Source organism: Molothrus ater, chromosome 5, assembly GCF_012460135.2.
Source record: "Molothrus ater isolate BHLD 08-10-18 breed brown headed cowbird chromosome 5, BPBGC_Mater_1.1, whole genome shotgun sequence".
Taxonomy (NCBI): Eukaryota; Metazoa; Chordata; class Aves; order Passeriformes; family Icteridae; genus Molothrus; species Molothrus ater.
In genome coordinates, this window is record NC_050482.2 from 49555380 (window position 1) to 49580123 (window position 24744).

General features: G+C 37.3%; 1 protein-coding gene across 1 annotated transcript in view; it reads right to left on the bottom strand.

Moving 5' to 3' along the window:
- Positions 1-24744, bottom strand: part of TNRC6B (trinucleotide repeat containing adaptor 6B) — a 119483-nt gene that overhangs the window by 35923 nt on the left and 58816 nt on the right. Inside the window, exons 5-6 of the mRNA XM_036401673.2 lie at positions 4516-4603; positions 603-624 (exon numbers count right to left, since the gene is read on the bottom strand). Coding sequence (XP_036257566.1) covers positions 603-624; positions 4516-4603 — 110 coding nt within the window. The remainder of the gene's footprint in view (positions 1-602; positions 625-4515; positions 4604-24744) is intronic.

Consider the following 24744-nt stretch of genomic DNA (forward strand, 5'->3'; position numbering starts at 1 on the left):
CATTGCCCAAACCCCAAAAAGTTCTTGTTAGCCATAAAATCAAGTTACTATTTTAGTGCTTTTCTTTCACTAAGGCAATTTCCCCACAAAATTTATCAAAAACTGATATACAAAGCAAGATTAAATATATTTTTACAACATCTAAATTATTTCGTTCAAATTTCAAGATCCTCATTCATCAGTCCTGTCTTCTCTATTGGACTTTTATGTGCCTGAATTTAAGTTTCCAAACCCAAGAAACTTCCATTCATTTTGGTACCTCTCTATAAGCAGTACTTTTGCCGTCTTTCATTCCCTTTATAAAGGTGGTTTCAGTCTTGGTTATTTGTCTAAAACCATTGTGAAACAGAGAACTGAGTATTTCAGCTAACCTATCTCATCCACAATCCTCATTTTTTCTTCAAGTATTTAGATGCTGACAACACATCTGCAGAATAGTTGTAGCTTCTCCATTTTAATCACCTCAACTTATTTCTTCTGAATACTCATATTCAGTGTTTCATCTTTGCTCATATGTCCCCTTCCTTTTCTAACAGTTTTGGTAAAGATCTGAATCTTGGCTCAAGTCAATAAAAGTACTCCTTAGGATCAAAGATTCTTACCTTTGGTTTTTTGATCTGTGACCTGCAAATTAAGAGCAAGAATGTAAATAGAGTTTTAAGCAGTGCAAAACAAACATTGAACATGTTGTGCTAAATCACAGTCTTAATAAATTAGCAAAATAACAGAGTTTGTTGTTGAATGAAAACAACCAACTGATTAACTACAAAAGTTTAAACGGTACTCCTAGTTTTATATATATATATATATATATACATATATATCAGAGGTTTTCAGAAGTGTTACAACTGCTATAATAACTCTACCTGATGCAGAAGTCCCTGGCAGAAACAATCATACTTCACTCATTATTTTAAGTACTCAATCCTCCTCCTCATCCCAAACATGGCTTCCAAATCACAAATAAACACATCCCATAGCATTACAGTTCTCTCAGATTTTGGAGATGAAGTATTTCAGGTAAAGTGTAACAAAACCGTCCTTCTGTTGAGAGTATCCTTACAGTAGACTGTTGGGGCCTGAAGTAACCACAGCAGTCTGCCTCTCTGCCATCTTCCCATTTCACCTTTCCTAGAACATCTCTTCCAAGGAGAAATAACTCTAAACCTTACTGGATTCATTTCCACACTTACAAAGAGTACCAGCAACACCTATAAAGTAAATGTACTGAAAGCAACAAGAATTTAATGACTGAAATGAGTATTCATGCTGGTCAACAAACTCAATATGGGTTTGTACTTGTACCTGTACCCTACATTGTTTCAGCATAGCAGATTTCAAGCTACTGCAGTGACAAACACATCGCTGGTATATTCTCCAGAATTGTGTGTATTGTAGCATTTTTTGAACCTGTCCATCATGAGTTCCACTACACAATAATGAAAAAACCCTAAAGATCATCATGTGTCAGGTTCTATGACACCTATTCTTAAAAGAAATTGCTGAACTAGTCCATATTTCTGGAAAGCACACAGCAACAGTATAGAATAATGAAAGCACAAGTAAAAAGCAGTTTATTGTTGAAACTAACCAAGCCAGAACTCCTTTGTATGGTAAAGAATAAAAAGACGAACTGCACTAAATTGCTATGGCATCGTTTACTTTGGAAAGATGAAAACTGCAATATGCAAAGTGGAACATTCACAAAAATACAAAATCTTAAGCATTGTAACCTCACAGACATACACTATCCCAAAGCCTCAAGGACAATAAAAATGTATATGGGCCAAAACCATGTCTGTGCCAAGCCACACATCAATTTTCAACTTCACTTATGAAAAACCCTGTATGCATCAAATTACATCATCTTCTGTGACAGTTAAAGATTCTGTTACACGCTTAATTGACCCTGATGCTTGGCTACTAAAGGAAAAGAGGAAAAAATATTAATTAGCACAATCTGGTAATGCAGATATGTTTACTATAGTCAAAAGCAGACACATTTAGTAAATTAGTAACTTGTCTACTTGGATAAAAAACATTTTACTGAATCCTTGAAAAACTCTACACGATAAACACAAATGACTTTAGACATAAAAAAAAAAACCACCAAAAAACCCAAAAAACCCTTCTGCCTATATTGTCTCTCTCTCCTAGTCAAAATGATCTGGTTTTGTGATTGCTTTCATCTAAAATTCAAAAGCTGAAAAAAATATGACAGTCTCAAATTTACAGCTGTCATCTCTCTGTGGGCAACCTTTGAGCATCAGCAGGGCGGGAGCAGCCACAGTAAATGGGAAGCTGGAATAAATCTCAGCCGACTGAGGAGCTACCAAATAGCTCCCTGGACACCAACCACAGGTATATTTAAGCTGTGAACTTGTTTGTGTAACTTCCCTTAAATTGATTTTTTTTTTTAATTTTACTTTTTAAGTTTTAGATGATCCAGACAGAACAACTGTTTCATGTTAAACAAACTTAGTTTGAAAATGGCACCCTGAAATCATTGCTGCTTATTTGGTGAACACCTCCACAGCCAGTAAGAACGAACACGCACATTTATATTTTGTCCATTTGGCTGCCCACTTTGCTATTCTTACCTATCTCCAGCTATTACTGTCAAGTTTAGCTTCTAGGAGATTAAATTACTTATCTTTACCCTTCCTGAGAGAGTGGCAGAATATGTACTGAACAACTTACTAGGTGAGAGACCACACAGGAAAGCTGGCAAATCTCTTTTGTATTCAAAGCACCAATTCCTCAATAAACACAGCATTGTTATCAAGATGATCAGTACAGCCTTTTCAAGTTTCCCTTTTATCACTGAATATCAGCACATAATCTTCAAGTCTTTACTCTTTATTCATAAGGGTCTGCTCTTTCTTGGTTGCACATACCTTTTTTGTACTTGAACATTAAACAGCACCAACACTGAGGCAAAAAGACACTGGAGAGACCTTTTCGGTAGCAACTGCTCTTTTGCACTGTTATTTGGAGATGAATCAACTGGATGAAGACAACTGACACACCTTTATCCACACCCAGTTTAAACTGATAGACTCAAATTGGTGAAAAAGCCCTGGATAAGCCAAGATTTAACTGAGGTTGGTGCTGTCTGCTCTCAGCAGAAACCCACAGAATGTAAGAGTGAACATTGTGATCTTTCATCACCTGATCTGTTACTGAAGCAACTGAAAAACAGAGTACTGAAAGAAAGTAAAGTCTTTTGCTCTCAGTTTCACATCATCATTGACGTTGGAAGGAACAGCCTCTGGAAATCTAATCCATAGTTCCCACCTGTCCTCTAATCCACACCTGTCCTCCAGCTGGCCCCAAGAGGCTTCTCAATTAGAAAAAAAATCATCAAAACTGGATTGCACAGGACCATGTGAAACTCAGCTTTGAGCATCTAAAGACAGGGGCACCATAACCTCTCTGGGAAACCTATTTGAATGGTTGCCCAGCCACATACACACTCAAAAAAGGAGTCCTTTTATGATTAGGCAGACTTTGAATATGTACATAACACATTATGCTTTGCCACTGGGCACGGTGGAGAGGAGTCTGCCTCCATCTTTTTACTCCCTTCCACAAAATATTAACGTACGCTGATGAGATCTCCTGAGCCTCCTCTCCTCCAGGAGGAAGAGTCGTAACACTCCCAGCCTCACCTCATTTGTCAGATCCTCCAGTCCCTTAATCATCTTAAAGGCATTTTGCTGGACTTGCTCCAGGGTGGTTGCACCTATCCTATACTGGGAAGCCCAAAAAAGATTTTACTGGTAAAAAGTCTGGATAATACCCTAAGAGACTCAAGCTCCTGTGTCAAGTTAATTCCTAGGACAACCTGCCAGACGTTTTGTGCAAAATACAGACCTTCTACTACACCAAGTTTCAAACTTGTTTTCTTAGCAGAACCAATTTTTTGGTGACTTACAAATTCTCCACAACTCAGACTTGAACTGGCAGACTTCAGCAGAAGTGCTATTTGCTACAGAAAATGTAAAATGCAAGTAATACTTAGCACAAAACATAAACAGAATCTTCAGTAGTAAATATTTCATATAAACTTGTTAATGATATTTTTAAAAAAGGATCTTCCTGCTGTAATATATGTTTACTCAGTTTTACTGCAAGAATTGCAAAAGCCCATCAGTATTTCATCAGTCCATCAGTCCACAAACACCTCAAACAAGTAGCAGTTGTGTAGAGAGAGATCCAAAGAAGCCATATTAAGTAACTTAAACACTTTATATCAAAAAAATTCTTTCATTTTACATAGCACTCCAAGGAGAAGAAATATCCAAGTCAAACATTTCAGTTCCAGGAAAATGATGCAAAAAAGATTCTTTAAAGAAGCATCACTCTAAGAGTGGTGTCTTTAAAGTGTTTTTAAAGAGCACCACTCTTCAACAATCCGTTTTTAAGTTCAAATACAAAAAAATTTAACATCTTATTACCACCAACACTATTTATGTTTCAGCTGGATAAAAGAATTCAAATATCAAAACCCACCTTCTGAGCAGAGTCCTTCTTTTTCTTATCCTCCTTCTTCCTTTTCTTGTCTTCCATTAACTGTTCTTCCCTTTCTTGCTCCTTCTCTCTGCCAAAACATGAGAAACAACGGTCTGAGTACAATCAAGTTGTGTAAGAGCCACACAGACCATAAACCTCTTCCCTGCAAGAGAGACAGTCAAGTTATCACACTCCTCTTATCATACTTCATTTCTATCTGAGGGTTTCTGTCCAATTGTGATAAGAAAAGCACCTTTCTAGCTCAGTATGGCCACAATCATGCCACATGCTGCATAAAGGAAAATTCCTTTTTTCAGATCAGGTCTGTTACGGCAGTTTCCCACATAAATTAATCACATAGCTGATAATAGAAAATATCTTCAAGGCATTTTGGCCAAAGTACTCTTATAATTGGGTCATGCTATTATTTAACGAAGAGTCTCGTGAATCTTTTCATATGGTAAAAAAATAAAAAGGGAAGTTGTAATTTAATATAAGATAGTTTGGTCTGATACAACATTTATCTTCACAAGGGGAAGAGATTATTCTATTGCCTGTAGTTATGTCACTTGTAAGAGACTAGAAGTGTCACATCAAATCAAACCTATCATTTATTATACAAATCTCTAATTTAATTTCTAGGCTATTGTATCCACCCACAGAATTTTTGTGATGAAACTTGTAATATAAATTACTTTCCAGGGAATCTATTTTTTTCTCACAAGAACATTCTTTCAAAAAAATGAAAAAAAACCAAAAAACCCCCCCAAAAAACAACCATGCAGCTGCTATTGTTGTCAAGCCATCATCTTGTTGCTATGTTCTGTATTAAATATGAAAGTACCATGGAATAGTTAATTTACTGCATACATACTATTGGCTGAGCTGTTTCTATGGTGAATCACATTTTTGTTAACCAGTTCTCTTCACCTCCTTATAAAGAAATTTAAGGCCAAATTACCAGCTTACTTGGAGTAATTTCTTTTTATAGGGAAAGATTAAGACAAAGATCATTAATGTAAAAAGATGATTCGACAGATGAGGAGTAGGATCAGAGACTCTACAAATGGGAACCAACTAACAACTATATCCCACAATCTTTAAGAAGAAAATTTTATAAAAATCAGAACAGTATTAAAAACAAAACCCGAGTTTATAATAGTACTGAACAATTTTTTGATTTTACACCTAAATCAAAGGACTTTTTTGACCACAGTTTAAAAAAAGAGTTGAGTTAGCTTTCCTGTCATGTTGTACAGACTTTTCCTTGAATTGCATCTATACAGTAAAGGTAAAAGAAATGTCCTTCTTTTCATTTTCACTCATTACTCCAAAGCCAGAGTGCAAAGACATTTACACAACTGATTCCTACAAAAGTATTTTGAGATGCTATGTATTAACAGGTACCTGATTGAGGACTTCCAAGAACTCTCTAAATGACCAAGGTCCTATAAAGAGTAATAAATTACTTAGTGGTTTCCTAAAGCTGGGCTCCCTTTCTTCATGGATGGATAAAATTGATAAGGGCAAGATGAGTCCTTAGTAACAACATCCTGAAGTTACCACCAAATGCAATTACTACACTTTTTCAGTGAAACACTGGGGAGCTTAGTGTACTTTGCACTGTCTGTCATAGCATTGAGACAGACGTTTTTATTTTCTTTGAGCCATAGATTGTGAGCAAGATGAAAAAGTTCTCCTGTGACACCCTCATCATTCTAAGTTGCTACTTTTACTATGTTTACATAGCTTGACAAGATAAAAGTTGTATGTCTTTTGGGCTGCAGTGCATGTTACAACTATACACTATTTCAAAACACTTTCTTGCAGGAGGCAAATGTTTAAAAAGAAGTTTTAAAGGAGATGTCTCAAAAGAGCTGCTGAAAAATGGTAGGATCAAAATACAAAATGACTTCCATTAAACTGCTTGGCACACAGGCAGCTTTCTACTTAAAAGCACTTTCCTTACTTTTGTGAGCAGATGAGAAGGGAATAGAAAAGAAAGAGAAAAGAACCACATTCACAATCACAGCTGAAACTATGGCTTACAGTGACACGCAGCCTTAAAAGGATTCCAGGACAAAAGATCCATAGCCTGAAAGTAATCACCTAGTTATGGTCTGCCTTTGTGATAAATTTAGGACATGGAGATTGCAATTGCTGCTGCCTTGTTTTTTGATCTATGTGGACTAAGGCTGCAGAGAAACCCTTTTGCTTTGCAGGACAACCTCCCCTACTGCTTTTTAGTAGAGATTTAATATTCCATTGGGTGCATCCTCAACAGCGACAACACAGCAGCAACCAACACTTGGTTTACTTCATTTACCAAAACTTTATTTAGGCTTCAATTCACGTAAGCTCTACTAAGGTGGAAGGGACCTATGTGAACACCACATGTAGGAGACCCCAAAGCTCCTGACAAAGTGCTGAGCGAAACCCCACAAACACGTCAGAGGTACAAAGTTACACTTTCCAAATGACAGAGCAAGAATAGATGCTACAGACACACTAACGACGTACAACCACGGAGAAAGTTCACTGAACTAGAAGGATAAGTATCTTATTGTTATTCTGGGGAACACGAGTGCTACTCTTCGATGCATTTCACTAACATTTGTTTTATAATCGATGATTTTCCTCTTCAGCTGATTGCAAGATGCTTGTTGAATACAAGTTTAACTTGCAGTGTTAAATGTTCTGAGAAATTCAACATCAACAAAGCTTTCAATCACCTCCTCGATTTATTCCAGAGATAATGCTGCCCATTAGCATCTCATTAGCCAAAAGACAGTTCTTCCTGGCCTGCTGAAAACTCAGGGTCCATCAGGTGCTTTCCAGTAAACAGCTGCTCACACTGAGGAGATCAATAGGGGGATAAAACCCATCAACTCCAAGCAGAGTGAATTTAGAGTAATACAATGGGGTGTGGTTCCGGGTTTTGTTATGAGCACACTGTAATGGGAACACGGACACACCACAACCCTGAAGAGGAAGTCTGCTAAATAGCAATCAGCAGCCAGCTTTTTAATCTGCCTTTTTTTTTTATCAAGAAAACATGTGTTGATCTAAAAATATGACCTAATTGCACTTTAAGATCTCCCACAAAATCTTAAAATCAACATAACTAAGAAGTATTTTAAAAGCATATTACAGATTTTAATTCCAAGTATTTAAAGTAAGGCATATTAACAGTTTACAGATTATGAGAAACTGTAAATTGTAATCCAAAACGTTATCTTCAGTCTAGAAAAAAGCAAAGGCAAATAAACCCAGTATCTATGATGCATTATACCTTATCTATGTTCTTAAAACAACCTCTTCTGGCTAAGTCAAAAGAAATTATTTTAGAGAAAAGAGTATTTTTTCCACTAGTTAACTAGAGACCTAATAGAAACCAGCTGTGAAGCCCATGTTATCAAAACATCCATTTTAGGGGGGAAAAAAAAAAAGCAAAACCAGACGATGGGCTTAAGGCACAGGTAGAGGACAGAAGTTGCCTTCAAAGGCAGCTCTTGGTGTCACAAACCGAACTGTGAGACAAGATGACATAAACATATTGCACACTATCTGCTGCCAACACACTTTGATAGGCAGAGATAAAGCGTCACACAGTATTAGTCTACACAAACCCCATAATCCTCTAAGGTCACCCTCAAACTAAAACTGCACAAAAAAGGTAAAAGTGAAATATAAGAAATGAAAACTCCTAGAATGGCACTTTAGTGCACGGCAGCTCCCAGTTCCTTTCGCAACACCACAGGCCAATGGTGTGAGAGTTTCGAAGTTCCTCACATGTGAAGATGCGCACTACCAGTACTGTGAGTGCTCCTCCCTCCTCCTGACCTCACACTTTACCTCATTTCAGTACAGTCAACTTGAGTTAGCTACACTATGACACAGGAGTAGCAATAAACTTCTACAGGTGCACGCTGTTCTTTGTGTTGTGATAAGCATAGGGCAATTTACAAACCTGCTTCCAAATTGTGAGCCAACTTGTGCATCCTCTTTCAGAACACTGGGATTCTGAAACCACACTTGCAGGACCAGAAGCACTTTTATATCTATATAGCTACCACGTCACCTGAACTGCTAAGTCTTCCCTCAAGCCATCAGCCACAACTAGCCAGAACTAAAGGCCTTCACCATAAGCAGAAAATGATTTGCATGCACAGACCACTGTCACTTAGAAGCAAAACCTGAGCTATTAATAACTCTTCCTTACAGATAAGCCTCTAGTGATCCAAAATATCAGACCACAAATATATTTCAAGTCTTTTGGAAACAGACGGAAAGACTCAAAACTCGATTAAACCAGAAATTTATCCAACAATAGGGTATCCAATATTGGTCAAGATTTGAAGCAAAAGGATTTCAAGTGAACTACAAGCACCTAACTTCTCAACATTGCTGAAAGTTTTCTCAGTATTAAGTTATACAGCCTGGATATCAGCAGAATTAGGCATCACACACTGGTGTCTCAGATGTGCTGCAAAACACCTTTTAACAAGCTCAAGTCCAGGTGCAACTTCCACAACAGAAGCTCCCTTCACTCCATACAGGGACAAAACCTCTTACAGCAAAGTGAAATGTCTTCAACTGTGCTATCTCATGAACATCTTGCTGCTGGCCACTGGCAAGTGGTTTTCATTTACTTCCATTTTATTTCTCTTCATCAAGCTCTGTCCTTGACCTTCACTTGTTTGGACTTTCTCTGGAACTTAGATGAGTATATGGGAAGCAAATTCAACTCACAGTAATGCATTAAAAAGCATAAAATTATTACAACTAAGGGTCATAAGCAATGAAGAAAAGGCATACTACCAACTCCCAAGTGAGTTCCTTGAGGTGCAAGCCCTTCTTGCTGCAGCAATGAACACTGGCGGTCTACAGCTTGAAAAAGGGATGAAAGCTTTTAAATCATATCAGGAAGCTGGATGTCAGAGACCAAAAATGAAGCAAAATTAAATGCAACACAACTTGAGCATAGAAATCCTTACAATTTTACTTCACTTTCATTTAATATATCCCACTCAACAGGCATGCTTCATTATTTCAGCAGCATGAGAAGAGTGTGGCATGTACAAACATGCAAGTGTGCTCCAGTGCATTTAAAGAGAACATCAAACAGAAGCAAGATGTAACACAGCATGGAATAAATTCCAGGGCTGACAGACCCTACATTCCTAAAAGGTAAAATTACTTCCACTAGACTAAGCCATGTAAATAAAGAGTTATGATCTTGCTGATCAAAAGAGTCAAAATGGGATTAATACATTTTATTTTAACAGAAGTTAAAATACTCAACATCACAGTCTTCTTTCTTATTAGGCAATGCTTGCATGCATAGATTAGACAGCCATACAAAATATGCTTACATGGGAGATAGCCATTTTAAAAGTCAGTCTTTAGGCTGAACTGACAAAAATGGAATATGAAATTACTTTAGGCCAAGTGATTTCTGATGTTTATAAGGAAAAACAACTGATACTTCAGAATAGCATTCCTGAAGACCTAGAGTATAAAATCTTTAAAGAGGGGAAAAAATTATTTGTTTGCTTGAAGTGAGACAGAAATTCAAAGCATCACTGAAAAACTGCAATACCGATGCAAGGGATAAACTGTGCAGTTCAAAACTGGCCATCTAGGAAAAGGATTATTGTCCCACACTTTCTGAATCTAAGTGAAATCTCGATAGCAGAACTCAGTCCTTCAGAGTATGAAATTTAGACTTTCATATTTGCAACATGTGTAAATAGTATATACACCTTATGTAAGATAAAAAGCCTGTCCTCTCTCTCTCTCCCAGGGAAAGCTGTGGATTTTATACAAACACAACACATACTCACCACGTATTAAATAAAAGACAGAAAGGGTGTTTTTAGAAGTGCTCTAAAGCAGCGTTTTCAAAAGATTATTCCTTTTCAAGAGTAAGCTGCTTTTTCTTCTCTTTGGCTGAAAGCCAGAACAGGGTCAGAGCAAGAACGCTGTGCACTTTACCAGCGTGGCTGGCCCAAGCGATAGGCCTTTATCGCAGCACAGCATCAGCAGCTGGCCACTGCTGGGGATAACAACCAACTCCACACATCAGCAAACTCACTCAGCTCAAAGGACATGTTCTAAGGAATGCTCCTTACCAACTGTTATTACACTTGTTAACAGAGGAAAATTAATTATTTGTCGTGTAGTCTATATATAGAATTTTGTGATCTATCTATATACACCGTTATCTACCTGTATCTTTGTGGTGTGTTTTAGATATATTCTATACACGAGCATAAAGGGCTCTTTAGAGAGCTGGATGATATAAGCCCTACAGTACAACAACAAATGCTCACAGAAATTGAGTTTTTTTTCTCAGCTCTTCAGCAACTAAAGGGGGCAATTTCAGTTTTAAGAGTCACCGCTTCATGAGAAAACCTTGAAATATGTTAAAAAGATAAAAAAGATTTTTAAAAATTCTGTATTTCTTGCTTGCACTCCTTTAAGCAGAATTACTCTTTCCAGCTGTACAATTTCTATCTATTGATATATTAAAAAACTGGCTTCCAGATAAAATTTGACGTTCCTACATGTTAGCCAACTGATAAAAAAGAAAGCATTAAGAAAATGGAGAGCTACAGCCAAAATTCTAAAACGTAAGAACTGAGCAAGTTTTCTCCTCTACTTCAGGCTTTAAACACTTTGGAGCTCTTGCAGAACTATAATTATTATTTCATAGCATGCACAACCATGCACACCAAAGACACAGGTAAAGTATGTTTAGACAACTGAGAAACGTGGTAAAATTAGCCCAAGAGTGGCAAAACATGAGGTCAGAAATTTGCCTGTAATTAAGATGTCCTGTAATGTATCCTATCAGGACATCCCTTTGGCAAGACATAGTTCCTTTCAGGATTTTAAGATTTTATGTGATCATCAAAAAGCTTTCTTTTCCTCTACAAACTACTCACACATGTAGAAAGCTGCTTTATCTGTAAGTGTTTGCCAATAAAAATACCTGTGTCATTCTGACAGCCCCAAGACACAGCACAGACCAGTAAAAGGGTAACAGCTACCAGAATAAAATCAAGGAAGAACCTGTGCCTGCTACAGGGACACAAGTCAGTTATTTCACTGGGAAGAGAGAGCTGGCAATCCTCAAGATCAGTGTCTTCCCTCTATGAGAACCAAACCTGGACACAGTATGTTAAAGATGGACTTCAAAGCATTGAATGCCTTCTCTTGACCCACTGGCTATATCCTTGCTAATACAGCACAGCACATGGCTGGCTTCTTAACAGCAAGGACATCCTGCTGATTCACATTCTACTTTTTCTTTCACAGGACCTTCAGGTGTTGTTTCTGCAGAGCTACAGTCTAATCAGTGGATGTCTAGCCTAGGCTATAGCAGGGGGTTCTTTTGACACAGATGTAGTACTTTCCATCTACAATTGTTAAATTTCAAGAGGCTTGTCAGGCCCTTTTCTCCAGCCTACTGTGTTTCCCCTGAATGGCAACCTTAATCTCCAGAGGAGTCAACCATTCAGCCTCATTTGATATCACCTGCAAAGGTGCTGAGGGTTTGTTCCATCCCAACAGAGCACGTCATTAATACAGATGTTGAACGTGAGCAGCACCAGACTGTCCTGCTGCCAGTGCACTTGGCACTGCACAGTACCAGCTCTGTGTCACCAGCTGGAAATGCAGCTCTGGAATACTTCCTCTAAAAAATGTATTAGCATAGAACAAAAACATAGCTCTGTACTTAGTGGTCCAGTGAGCAGGAAACTAATTACTGACACATCCTCTGCAGAAGGACTGCAGCAGGTAGCTAAATGAGCTACCCTCCATTCCAGGTCTGTACCAGGACACCACTGCATTCAGCAGCCCAGATCATTTCCACAAGTGAGGCTCAAACCTCTCCTGGCAGCTTTGCCAATGTCTTACTGGGGCTTTGAACGTGTTACAAACTGGGACACCAGTATTACTGCCACCTTAATAGTGCATTCTTGTAGATATGTATGAGAAGTGCTATTAAAATAATACTATTAATACAACTGCAGTTAAAAATGAAATGCTAACTCCTGCCTACAGCATAAATTTGATTTTAACAAAAGAGCTCTGTACTTTCTTAGAGTACAAAGTTCTATTCTTAAATGCCAAGAAAAGAATTATTTTTCAACACTAAAAGAGTCACAGGAAATTTATTTATTTCCCATAGTAAGGTAACTATGCCACAGTGCACACAACAATTATGACACTTGTTTTAATGTCAGAATGTGACATTTCAGAAAAGAATACTGAATAAGTATAATACAGTTTAATCAAATGAAACGCTTTCTGCCAGAACATCATTTGTGGCACCAGCAGCAGCTGCACAGACAGTAAAAAACTGGATTATACAGAATCTTTAACAAGTAGTTACATTTATTTCAAACTTTGACATTTATATATATTTGTGCTTCTCAGTCAATAAAACCCTAGGACCTAAAAGCCATCCTGGTAAAGATCCAGACTATCTACAGATAAAGAACAGACTTGTAGGGGAAGGGGAAAATAAAGAAAACATCAGACAACATTATTACAGTGTTACTTGCTGCACTTTTTAACACACTTGAAAATACTGGAGGCTTTCTTAACATTCATGACATGGCACTTCAGATCAAGAAAAAAATTAAAATATAAGTATCAGTGAAGTAGTTTCTATTTAGTGACTATTGAATTACTGGGAAAAAATCCCTCACCAAACCAAGCCAAGACACAGTCATACTGCTTACAGGCAGCTTCTACTGAACGGCAAGATGCTTGAATTCTACCTGCATGGGGATATTATAAGGATACCCTCGCAGTTGCATAGTGGTGTAATTTACATTTCATTTTGGAAGGGATCTGACTGCTTACTTTTATTCAGTTTCCAAAGAAACACTCTAAATTTCTATGCTACAAAAACCAAAACACTTTATGCAAGTTAATAGTCTGACAAGCACATTACATACCTCCAGATCTGTGTAATATTATAAAATTTTCCACATGCAGTGCTTCAGGGCACTGTAGTAATGAAAATAACATTTATCAAACCGTAAGTCATTATTTTAATTATACTAAATCAGAATACTAAAGGTAGAATGTATTTAGTTTTATCAGTGTGAAGTTAAGAACAAGGCTTTCCACACTAAGTTGTTATTCTTTGGTTGTAGGTCAAAGTGGAAGAACCAGCAAGTTAAGGTTGTTTTTTAAATGTATTAGAAGTTCAAACAACTCTGTACAGCTTGCTCAGATTTTCTTGGCAAAGGTATTAAGGTTTGTATTTTCCACTCCATTTATTACCTGAGGCAATATTTATTTTTAACAGGTAAGAAAATTCATTCAGTTACTTGCTGCAAATATTCAGTTACAAACTTCCAGGCCTGTCATGATCCATATCAGGAAGTCTAAGTTAAAGGCAGAAGCAAGTAACACATTTTCCAGCTCTGGAAAATGCTGTAGAAATCTCAACAAATTACTCTATCAGGGAACAAATCTACCTAAATATATGTTCAGCATATTCAGCTGAAGCCAGGCAGGTAAATTCTTGATATTCCATTACTACAAGGCACGCTCCATAAATGAAGGCTTATAACTAGGGTCATGTAAAGCATGGGGGTTTAAATAACTGCTGTTCTTCAAGACTACAAACCATTGTTTATTCTCAGTAGGGACAAACACTGTTCCTCTTCATCCTTAGGCCAGCTGAGCTGAGAGCTGAAGCAGGACTAAAGACAAGTAAAAAGCCCCCAGGAACAAGCTGTCCAGCCAGACTGCAATAAAGCAGGACAAAGATCCAGGTGCTTTCAATTTGAATTCACTGTACTGCACTGGCATAAACTGGCACTTACATTCAGCTATGCCTCACACTTCACTGGGTAAGCTGCTCACCTTGCTCAAGTACTTCAAATAAAAGTTGTGATGCCCCTTGTTGTAAACCACACCTACGTGTTTTGTGCAATGAATAAAATGCAGATATAGCACTGTGTAGGAAATAAAAAAATAAAGGAAATAAAAAACCCTGTATTTGCATGCGTGAAGCATGGCAAATAACTATTTAATGTTATTGTGCCTTATATAATTAGGTAAATGTCTAGCTGGCTCAGTCTTGAAACAGATGTATACTTTTCAAAAGTTCCTCACTATCTTGTAATTTTAATGACAGCATGTAATCATAACCTTCCTCTGTCAGTTGAGGAAAAAACCTCACAAGTGACTGAGATTTATATTATTATGCAATAGTCAAATACAAGATGCTATAAGAGCTGACTATCAATCTTGACAATCACAAAGCTCAAAATACAGACAATATTCAGTCTGAAGAAAGAACTTGTTTACCAGCTGAGTATCATGGATTAGTGAGCTCTTAGAATGCAATAAAGATTATATACAGTGAAGTTGCAGTTAAGCACGGTGCATACTCAACTCAAATGAGAGAGATCTGTAACAGGCAAAATCCAGTCTGGTCTGTGACCAGATAACACACGCTCAAGTTCTCATGTTGACTCTGAAATGCAACTGTCACATCCACTCCCTTCTCACCCTCTGCCCCCGTTAATGATCTGTTTCCTTAAGAAATACCTGCTATGTTTAGCAGCTAAGTAAAGTTGTGCGTGTTTGTTCACTTTTTACCTTTTTTTCCTCAGAATGGACTTGGGGGAGGAAAGGATGGCATTTAATAACAGATGCTGCAAAACAGAGCTTTCCCAGGATATGTAACAAAACAAGAGACTGCACGACCTGCTCAAGGTTACAGAATGACTCCATTGCTCACTCTGAATTCAAAACTGGTATCCTTCTGACTCCTCCTGCATTTTCACTAATAAAATAATACCACTACTGAACACTTGCAGAGTTCCTTTCATCACAGGATGTCAAAGGCCTCTATAAATATTAATTAAGCATTGCAACAACACTAAGACGTATGTAAAACTTAATTCTGCCCATGAGTAAACCCAAGCAAAGAATAAATAACTAAGTTCAAAGCCACAGGACAAGTCAGCAGTATGGAGAGAAACGGCTCTTGCCATTAAGGAACACTCCATTAGAAACAAGGACATAATTAATACCTCAAATGTGATGTGAAGAGCCCTTGATCACCAATACATTACTATAAAACCTGGTCATGTGCAATCCTGCAAAGACCACACTAAATTTCTGGCAGCATTCTTAGACACTAACTCTCTCTTCCTCCAAACACAGCAAACAGTTCTCATGAGACTTTTTAAAAAATCTGTGTTTTTTGTTTGGCAACTTTCCTTAGTGAAGATAAGTACGAGTATGATATTCTTTGGCAAATTAAAATTACCCAGTGATATTGAGCTCAGATACAATTCAAATATGAATTCAGAGGTCACAACTGCAAGTAAGCTACTTCTTAACATTCAATCATGAACTCCAGTAATTAAGGAAGCAAAATACCAGGGTTTTTTTTTGAGAACTCAATGTCCATTCTCTAAAGAAATAACCATAAGTCCAATAAAGTATACTGCTTTTACAAACTATAATGGAGTCATCACTTGAGTGAGTACTCAGTGATCTTATAACTTGAGATAACATGTCCACATCTGACCTGCGACAAACATGACTCTTTTGCAATTGTTTTCTCGTTGCAATAACTGAACTACAAGAAATCAAGCCAAAACACTGATAGTTTTACTGTGAAAGCCGACCATAATAAAACATATGCGAGTTAATTGCTTCTATGTACTGCCACATTTGCAGACTTTAATGACAGAAGTGAAATTAATTTTTGTATTTCTTAAAATTGTTGTTAACCTACTGAAAAACCCCAAGATGACCAGCTCTAAACTCCTGTTAAAAACTCACTTTAAATTCAGTTTAATTTTCATTACTCATTTTTTCCCCTGAAAGAAAAGAGAATCTGACATTAATGTCAGCAAAAAATACTTCTGCTTTGGAGAAAGACAAAACAAGTAGTGCTAAAAATATTTGCAGATTCACTTTGCAGTGAACTCTGTATGAGAAAAGGAGACTGTTGTTGCAATGTTAACAAAGAAGTTAAATGAAAAATTATGTAATTCAGATGTCAGCCCAACAGACCTTCAGGTTTTTCATGGGTTATTATTTTTTAAAATATTCTTAATAGTTCAACAACCAAGTTTCCTTTGCATCAAAATAACAAGATTCAGTGAAGGCTGACAAAGAATTAGTTGGCCGAATGGAAAACAGGTTTGTGTTTTGTGTTTTACTTAACAAAGTATGCTTTTCATTTGGCTACCGAATGAATGCCTGGACATGGTGTTTTGGATTTTTTCACCCTTTCAAAAGGACAATCTGGCAGCAGAAACTTAAGTCTCTGGGCAATAAAGGTGTGTATCACACTTAAAACTTTATCTCAAGTTCTCCTATAGCACAAAACCAGAGAGCAATTCAGCATTATATCTGGTACACAGCTTTCATCACACAAAGCATTTTTTCCTACTCATTATATGGGACAACAGCTCCTTAACATGGTTTATGTTATCATTCAAGCATTATGCCTTCAACAGAGGACTGATGAAATTTAACAGCTTGGCTTCAATAAATGGCCTTCCACCCCCACTAATTCTTGAAAAACCAACAGCCCAAAGTGCTGAGTTTTCCTGAGTTAAACTAATCACCCAATCCTCAACAAAAAAGTCTTGAAGAGTCTAATCAACTCACTGCCACTTAGAAGTAAGACCAAGTTCAAGATCAAATACTGCTGAGATGTATCCCAACATATCTGGAAACCAAGAGGGAGCAGCCTCTCAGTCTGCAGCTACAGAAGCTTACTGACAGTGATGGTATCATGTGCCCTCCAAACAAACAGACCTACTACAGACAACCATTACACATGTAGCTCTCCATGTCTGGAAAAGCACAGATATGTGATTTTAGCCAGTACTCAGTGGAGTTTCATTACCTTCACAAAGCTGCTGATCCCCAGCTTTTATCTAGTAAGGGATGTCCTGTGCAAAATGTCTAATTATGTTGCAGCATTTTCTCACACTTTTTTGAGTCAGTCTAAGTCATGGAGGACTGCACGTATACAAAGAAAGGACTTACAACTATACTGTTACAGACCATGGTTGTAGTAGGGTCATCGAGATTCCACTGCAGACTAAATAAGGTCAGGATTCCGTGTGCCAGAAGTAAAGAGATACAGTATTTACTGTATCAATAAATCACTCTATTTCATAAAGCTACTATTCAATATTTGTTGTCTATAGATAACCACAGCTGATAAAAACCTAAAATCTGGTGAAACAGCAATGTAAACTGCAAGCCAGGTATTTCAGAGTGAAAACCAAAAAGCTTAAATACATTTAACACTCTAGGTGTATAATTAAAATACCGTTCTGTCATACATCAACTCTGGCATGCATTTCAAGGTTTCTTTACAATATGAAAACAGATATAAACTTCCTCCTTCCCCACTTCTGTATGAAGATTTCAACACTGATAAAAATTACCTTGATAAATTCAATCCCATAAACCATGTCCTTCAAATGGCTTTTAGAATCAGATGCACTGCACCATTCACAGGATGGAGCAATATTTGTAAGAGGCACACGACACTGATGAAGTGAGTCATTTTGCTAATACACCATGCCCTCTGCTTGTTTGGGAGCTTGCACCTGCTGTTAAAAGGCTGCCAGGCAGGGATCAGATCTCATTAGATCCTCAATGAGGATGACAGACTGCACACCCTGCTCAAGAAACTAGGTAAATCACAAGGGAATTAAAGTCTTCTCTTTGCTGCACTGCTACAGACTTTGTAAAGGCCAAAGCATGAGACTTACTCCTGAAATGTAAGTGAATAAATGGAAGGTGTGGCTCTTACTAAGAAATTTGATACACTCTCAAACACTGAAGAAAAGTGAACTTCATTCTGCTGAGTTAGCTCAAAATAAAGAGATATGCTAGACTTGACATCTACTTCTAAAGCACCAAGATCTCGGGGGCACTGAAAAATGACTGCGTTTGATGCTTAGGTTATATGGTAAGCACAGAGATTCTTTGCAGAGCCTGATGTGGAAGCATTTCATCCCCAGAGGCTGCTTCTCACCCTTCTTACTGCAACCAGCTGGCCCATCCTCTTCACTAGTCATTTTTCATTCAAAAATGAGATCAATAAATTATTCAAAACATCACAACTCCATACTCCATGCCATGACTCGTGCCTTATTAAGATGTAATCTGAAATTATTCATTGGCATGCTGAATGAAAACGAGAGAATTATAAAGACTCTGTGCAGGAAATGGGAAAAATGAAAACAACACAGAAGTGCAAGATGTGACTTGTTTTGAACTGTAAGAAACAAAAAATCCTTCCTTGTGAAACTACTTAGCAGCCAAAAAATTCAAAGCCTTTCCAAACTCATTATATGTCCTCATATAATCACTTGAGTTTTGAGGACAAAGATTTGATTCTGGCATTCTAAGAAAATGATTACCTGAGATCTCAGAATAGCATAAAGAACCAAATACTCTCACCAAGGCATGCAGCATCTACAAGCACCACTTGCACTCTCAATATCTATAACCTTATTTTTGTCTCTCCTCAACTACAAATTCAGCGCTCATATGCAATGCTGATCACTCTTCCCAGTTAACAGCATCACATCAAAACTCTGTAATCTACTGGTCTGCTGTTTGCACAGGATACTGTAAAAAACAGTGGAAAAGATACAGACCACCAAAAATAATGGTAAGTATAAGTGGCATTACTATACATATCCTTAAATTTCAAAGACTCAAAATTGCTGCAGTGCTTTTGAAGAACACCAGATTTGACATTAGCTATGCACCCTTCTCCCCCTGTGATGAACAAATTTTCTAACAATAATTCTAAAGGCCAACATTAAATTCCTAAGCATATTGTATCGTACATCTACATGTTAAGATATGACTGAGTATGTAGCAAGGAAAATTCCTTCTGTTTTAGCAACCTCCTAGGAAAACTTTCACAGTGGAATTCAGAAAGCAAATAAATATCAGTAAAGAAAAAAATCCCACCTCTTCTCACATGCATACAAGTACACCTTATGTGTACATAATGTACAGCAATGTAGAAATGCCTCACTCTTTGAAGGTTTTTAAGCTATAATTTCTCCTCATGTTCTTGGCAAGCTATGTTTGGAAAGGTAAGACAGCTGTCAGTATGCCACAGAAAGCATTATCAGGAAGGATATTACACATTCACTCAAGAGCTTTGTAAGGCCACAGAAAACTGTGACTACCTGATGATAAACACATTTCTAAAGAGACCACTCCAAGGATAAATCAAGTTAACACCACAGTTACCACTAGAAATACCACTGCTTAGTCAAATGTTTTTTCTGAAAGAATTAAAGCAGGAAGTTACTAGAATCCAAGGAACAAAACCATCACAAGTAGCAGCCAGTGCATTACATTAAAGTTCTGCCACCCTAAATCACACATCTTCCTGACTGAGATAGGAAAACACAGGCCTGTGCTTAACACTGTAGTGCCCACCTTCCCCAATACCTGTGCAGACAGCCTGAGACACCCATACAGGGTACCTTAGAGAACTGTAGAAATGTCTCTTCTTCACTTCAAAAAGACTGTAAGAGGGAGGAGAACAGAATTCTGCAGGCCACATAATCCTACCTGTTTAACAGTTTATTTCAAATTAAGTAGCCACAACAGTTATGAGGCAGAAGCAAAATAAGTTCTAGAAAATAGTCCATTAATAAGCAGAGATGATTGCCACCTCTCACAGTCACTAATCTGGTAGGCTATTTTTGATTCATCTATTTTTATAGTCCTGATACTGTGCACCAATCTCTAGCTGCATTATTTTTTTGTTTAAAAAGTTAACTTTATTTCATGCCTTCTAGAAATAAAGCACAGATTAAACCACCTAGTCTAGAAATGCAACTCTTATTAATTGCTAAATAAACAATTATTTCCTTATTTCTTAAGCAATGACATTAGAAAGTTTAAGTGAAAAGTGTTCACTCTATCCTCAGGCATTTGTCTAAACTAAGGGTAGTCTCCCACCAGGAAAGAATTTCTTTTAACTATGGCTTCAATTTTAATGGAATTGGTGCCTGCCCAATCTCAGCAGTCAGTCATCTGAGAGCTTTTCCTATTTGCATTGAGTGCAGTAGACAAGATTTCTGAAATCTTGATTGAGGGTTCTCATTCCTTGTCTCTTTCCAGGAATTATAATTTACAGCTTAAGTGATGAATTTTACTTGCTGCTTAAGCCATTCACAGATAGAGTACCAGATCCATTTCTAACTTCAAGCCCATGTAAGTATCTCCTGCTTTTGAATACAGTAGTTTAAGATAACTTACAAAATTTTTCAAAATATTAAATAATCAATGAGGACTGAATACACATCTTGCTTACAAAAATCAGTGTCCATTCACACTCAAAAAGATGGAAACATTTTATAACTAACTACACATTACTATTAAAGAAGAAATTTCTCTTGTAAACCAAGCCAGCTCTAGAATATCTCTATTCCAGAAAGGCTGCATTCCTTCACAAGATGGAAATTCTCGTCAAAAAATTGCTTCAACATACAAAAATTCTAAGATGACAGGAACTTGCAGACCATGTACAACATGGCTATGGATAATCATCCAGGCATGGCCACTCTCTTTGTCTGTTACAGAAGAGGGAAATTCTAAAGTAAGATGTAATCCAGAAAAGAATCCAGAATGAGGAAACTACTGAACTGCCACCTCAGAGATTACAGAAGAACATGACCATAACGGTACACAGAAAATAAAAATGTTAAGTTACAAGAGAAAAGTGAGGTAAAAATTATAGTAATATAAATGAAATTCTAGCATTTAGCATATTTTTGAAGTACCAAGATTAAGCTGATTTGTCTTGTTAAACTCTCCATCCAAGTAGTGTTTGCTACTTTTAGGTTACTCTTTGCCTTGTTGCACTAGAAAAGATTATTTTTAATCAAAACCAGACATTTCTCATGTTCAGTGATGTCAAAGAAATAAATGCATAAAACTTACAGACTATAATCTTCAAAGAGTAACAGAAATTCTTTACTTCTGAGTGGTTAGAAGTGTACACCCTTTTTCAGCATCAGTCCTAACAGAAACAGCTAAATCAGAAAAGCATTCAGCACACAGATCCACCTAAGTTCGGCATCTTTCCAGTAATGAATATAATTCTGACTCTGCTGACAGAAGATCTGAAGACTCCTATTTTTAATTAACAACTACTCCTTCCTATCTAAATGTCACAAGTGTGCAACACAGCAGTTTCCTTTTTTTAGGCACTAGACAAAAGCAGTATATGATCATGACACAGATGTCAGATATTCACTGTTCCACAAAACACTGCACTTCTAATCTAGTCACTTAAACCCTCTCTCGATCCTCTTTAAGAAAGGTAACTCTGCATAAAGATAGGTCAATTCTTTGCTGCTATATAAAGTTGAAGGTCAAAATACGTAAGCTGATGTGGGAGACTACTTCCTGCTGAAAGAAAAGCCCTTTAAACACTAGAACCTCAAATCTAATTTGTCAGCTTATTGATGCTTCCATGCGTACCACTAGTGCAAAGCATGTGTCTTTCTGTGAAACCACTGTTTTGGATAAATGGTTAATGCTACCTAGCAGAAAATTAGCATGACCTTATAGTAGAAGTAATACAGAATTCAGTCACTTATGTAAGCATTTAAAATTCCAAATTTTAGGTGAAAGACCAGACCTTCAGCTTTAATCAAATCTATCTGCTAAGCTGGAGGTGCCAACTGGACTTATGGTTATCAGTAAATGTGACCTACACTTGACTGACCTAAATGGGGAAGTGCACCAAGTAAGAGTCACCCAACTTTTTCTTATGCCCTTTCTAAAGAGTATAAAAGAGAAAAAAATACATTTGGCTTCACTGGAAACATTTTTAGTTAAACCAGCCCTTTATATGCTTACACTTAACTAACATCTTTTAACGAGAGAGTGGGGTAAACTTTATTCAGCCACTGAAGCTATGCTACTTAAATTAAGGGGCAACACAGCTCATAATGAAACAAGCTCATCTGGGTGTCCCACTCACCACTGCAGAATCTAGCCCATAACACTGTTACTGGTGATGACTGGGTAGCAACCCCGAACTCAGCAACTCATCACTAGATGGCTACAGTATTTCTGGAAGACCGGCTGGGAAGAACTATGCAGTTAACTTACAGTATATTACCAGCTGTAATAGGTGAATAAAGCAAGACCTGCCACAACAAAATCTACCTCTGAAGTGGTCCAGGCTTATGCAACAAACCTGACAAACCCAGTTTAAATGTCTTCTGAAGCCACAGCCGAAGGCAAGTGGGACTTGTAAACATTCAAACAGCTGAAACCAAAAGGGAAACTCAAAGGATTTTCCACAGGGCTTGGTTTGGAGCAAGTGGTTGTGTGGCACTTGGCTGCTCATTGGGTTTAAACCACGACAGTGCATAAAAAAGAGGGTGAGAAAAAAGCAGACCACTGTAATACTCAAATTAATTATTCTGATTTTCATTAACTATCAATGAAATTTTTAGATGCATCCTCAAATTGCACACCACTCAGAGTTAATTCTTTCCAAAGAATGAGGCATAGTCACATTGCATACACCCAGAGACATCAGTGCTTCAACTCCTCAGGAGTGAGGTATTTCCCTGTTAAGCTTTTGATAGACTGTTTTGATGGACTTTTACTGCTAAGCTTTTGACTTGGACTTCTTTTTAAAACTATTTAGTGTTTTTGTTACTTTCAACAAACAAAATTAAACTTACTTCCGGGTAAGCAAACAAAAAACACCCCCGTGTTTTGTTTGGTTCTGGGTTGTTTTTTTTTTTTTTTTTGTTGTTGTTGTTTTTTTTTTTTTTTTTTTTGGTGTTTTTTTTATTTATTTATTGCTTGTATTCTCTGGCTGAGTTCCACATTCCTAATTTAGGAAAATAACCTTACTATAGATATGCATAAATCCTCAGTTAGCAAAACACAGCACACAGATTAATAAAAGTACCCCACATAAAAAGAAAAATTCTACTTTGCTACGAGAGCTTGCCATTAATGACATTTTGCCTGGAAAAGAAGTCCCTTTTACTGTGAAATGGACTTTAAAATCGCTGTCAAGACTTTTAATAGCAAAGAAAAAGAATTCATAATGGTGATGTTCATTCTATAATAATATTTTAGATCAAAGCCTTCTTCCTAAAGGGAGCTCCTGAAATAACCAGAGCTGCCCATACATTCAATAGAAGCTACTCCAAGCTTTTACTTCAGGAAGGAAGAAAATACCAGGCGGCAAACCTTCAGCAGGTTCTCACTTCTTTCATACTGCACTGAAAGATAACAATGTTTAAAGCCTCATTAAAAACTCCACAGCGTTAAATACAGAATGTGAATTTCAGTTTAATAAACAGTCAACTTCAGGCAGACCGTCTCTGAACTAGGTTTTCACTTCTATTTTAAAACATCAAAGAAAATCAAATTTCAGGGCATTTTCTTTATGTCATTAGTATTTCTCAAGGTAGCATGCAGAGTAGTAGCTTTTAAGCCTGAATTCCTCTACACTCAGAAAAACCCCTTAGTCTGACCTCAAGGCACTGCACTAGGGTTTGTCACAATTTGTGACCCAGCTATGTTAATCATGCTCCTTGGCAAGTGGAAACCCACAAGTGCTGAACCAACTTTTAACACCAAAGTTTCAGCTCTTGAATTTTGAGAAAGGCGAATTACACAATTCCATCTCTTTACCCACATTATGATTTCGGTTAAATCAGCTTTGCTCCCTTAAATCCACGAAGGAAAAAAAAAAGCATCATTCTATTCACAATTCAATACAGCTGTGTATGACTGGCTTCAGCCCCAGGCCACAAGCCAGGAACTTCTGAGTTCAAGTCTGGCTCTGCCTCTGACTTTCTGTGTGGCCTCTGGATTTCTCTGCGGCTCCTCTAACGTCTGTACACTTACCTTACAGAAAGGCACTTGCTTCATTTGTGCAGGCTTTTCCCAAACACAAAACTCGAACTGACTTTGAGCACCATTTTTATTGTGTACTGAACACCAATGCCCTGCCAAGAAGTCTCTGCCTGTCAGTTGATACCTGGTGGTTTTTAACTGTAGTAACTGCCAACATGCTCTTATTACATAGACGCATACACACACCCGTATCAGACACACGCAAATAGAAAAATATGCAGTAAGTGGGAAAATAGACAATTATTTCAAAGTTTCTTAACAAACAAGATGAAAAAA